The sequence below is a fragment of the Trachymyrmex cornetzi genome, unplaced genomic scaffold (assembly GCF_001594075.2).
Source record: "Trachymyrmex cornetzi isolate Tcor2-1 unplaced genomic scaffold, Tcor1.1 C3904662, whole genome shotgun sequence".
NCBI lineage: Eukaryota > Metazoa > Arthropoda > Insecta > Hymenoptera > Formicidae > Trachymyrmex > Trachymyrmex cornetzi.
The window spans coordinates 1-1474 of record NW_017295197.1 but is presented as its reverse complement, the minus strand read 5'-3'; the positions used below and the strand labels follow the sequence as shown (position 1 = coordinate 1474).

Below are 1474 nucleotides of genomic sequence, written 5' to 3'. Positions count from 1 at the left end.
GCAGGAATGGTACCACCATTGGCAATTGCTTTATCAACAAGAATTTTTAAGAAATACTGATCAGCAAAAGATGTTGATGGTGGAAATACTAACTGATTTTTAGCTGCTTGCTTTATTACTGAAGGAGCAATTCCTTATGCAGCAGAAGATCCAAAACGAGTAATTCCTTCTGTTGTTGTTGGTAGTGGTGTTACAGGTGCAATTTTATCTGGTTTTGGAATTACATTAAGTGCTCCGCACGGGGGGGTATTTGTCTTCCCATTGATGAATATTCAAGATAATGGATCAAACTGATTTAAAATGCCAACGCAAGCAGGTTCAATTGGAGTTGCAATTGCAATAACTATAGTTGCATTATTTGCTGGTGCTTTAATTAGTGCTGCTATTCTTGGATTCTGAAGAATGAGTGCAATTAAAAAAGGTAAATTAATTTTAAAGTAAGGAAATAATTCAATGATTTATACATTAACTTTAAACCCAGCAATTGATCAAATGATTAGTGTTAACAATTTTATTTTAGAAACTACTAATAAAGCTGTTAATCAATATCAAATTCTTGGTGGTAAGGGAATTAATGTTTCAGTAATGTTAAAACATTTAGGTTCTAATAATACTGCTTTAGGTTTTATTGGTAAAGAGCATAGTCATCAATTTGAAACTTACTTAACTAAAGAAAAAGTTAACACTGATTTACATATTGTTCCAGGGCAAGTGCGAGTTAATTTAAAAATTAGAGATTTAAGTAATAATCAAGAAACAGAATTAAATTGTTTAGGATTTAATGTTGACAAAAAGATTGAAAACGAAATTCTTTCTTCTTTAAAGAAGAAATTAAAAAAAGATGATTTTTTAATCATTTCTGGTTCAATTGCTCCAGGGGCAAGTAGCAATTTATATCAAGAAATTGCTGAACTTTGTTTCAAGCAAAAAATTGCTTTTGCAATTGACACGACAAAGACTAATTTAATACCAACTTTGCAATACCGACCATTATTAATTAAACCGAATCTAGCAGAATTGAATGAAATTTTTAATACTAATTATCATTTTGATAATCAAAAAGCAGTAATTGAATTAGCACAAAAATTATTAGCACAAGGTGCGCAAAATGTTTTAGTTAGCAATGGCAAAGAAGGTAGTATTTTAGTTACTACAACTAAAGGTAGTTATTTTGCTAATACTGCTAGTGGTAAGTTAGTTAATTCAGTTGGTGCCGGTGATTCAATGGTTGCAGGTTTTATTGCAACATATCTTAAAACTACCGATCCAAAAATCAGTTTACAAGTTGCGACAGCAGCAGGTGGTGCAACTGCTTTCAGTCAGGGAATTGGCGAATTATCATTAGTTAATAAATTAAAAACACAAATTAAAGTTACAGTGATTAACTAAAAAATGCTATCTTCAAAAAGATTAAAAATTGTAATTGTAAGTGCAACGATATATGAGAAAATATATCGTTGCTTTTTTATTACAA

General features: G+C 30.4%; 1 protein-coding gene across 1 annotated transcript; it reads left to right on the top strand.

The window, feature by feature from the left end:
• Positions 1-402: 402 nt before the first annotated feature.
• LOC108764545 (1-phosphofructokinase-like) lies at positions 403-1377 on the top strand (the record flags this gene model as incomplete). Its single annotated transcript, XM_018512852.1, has 3 exons — positions 403-421; positions 521-631; positions 878-1377. Coding segments are annotated over exons 1-3 (630 nt in total), but the record flags the coding sequence as incomplete, so codon positions are not given.
• Between the last annotated feature and the right edge of the window lie 97 nt (positions 1378-1474).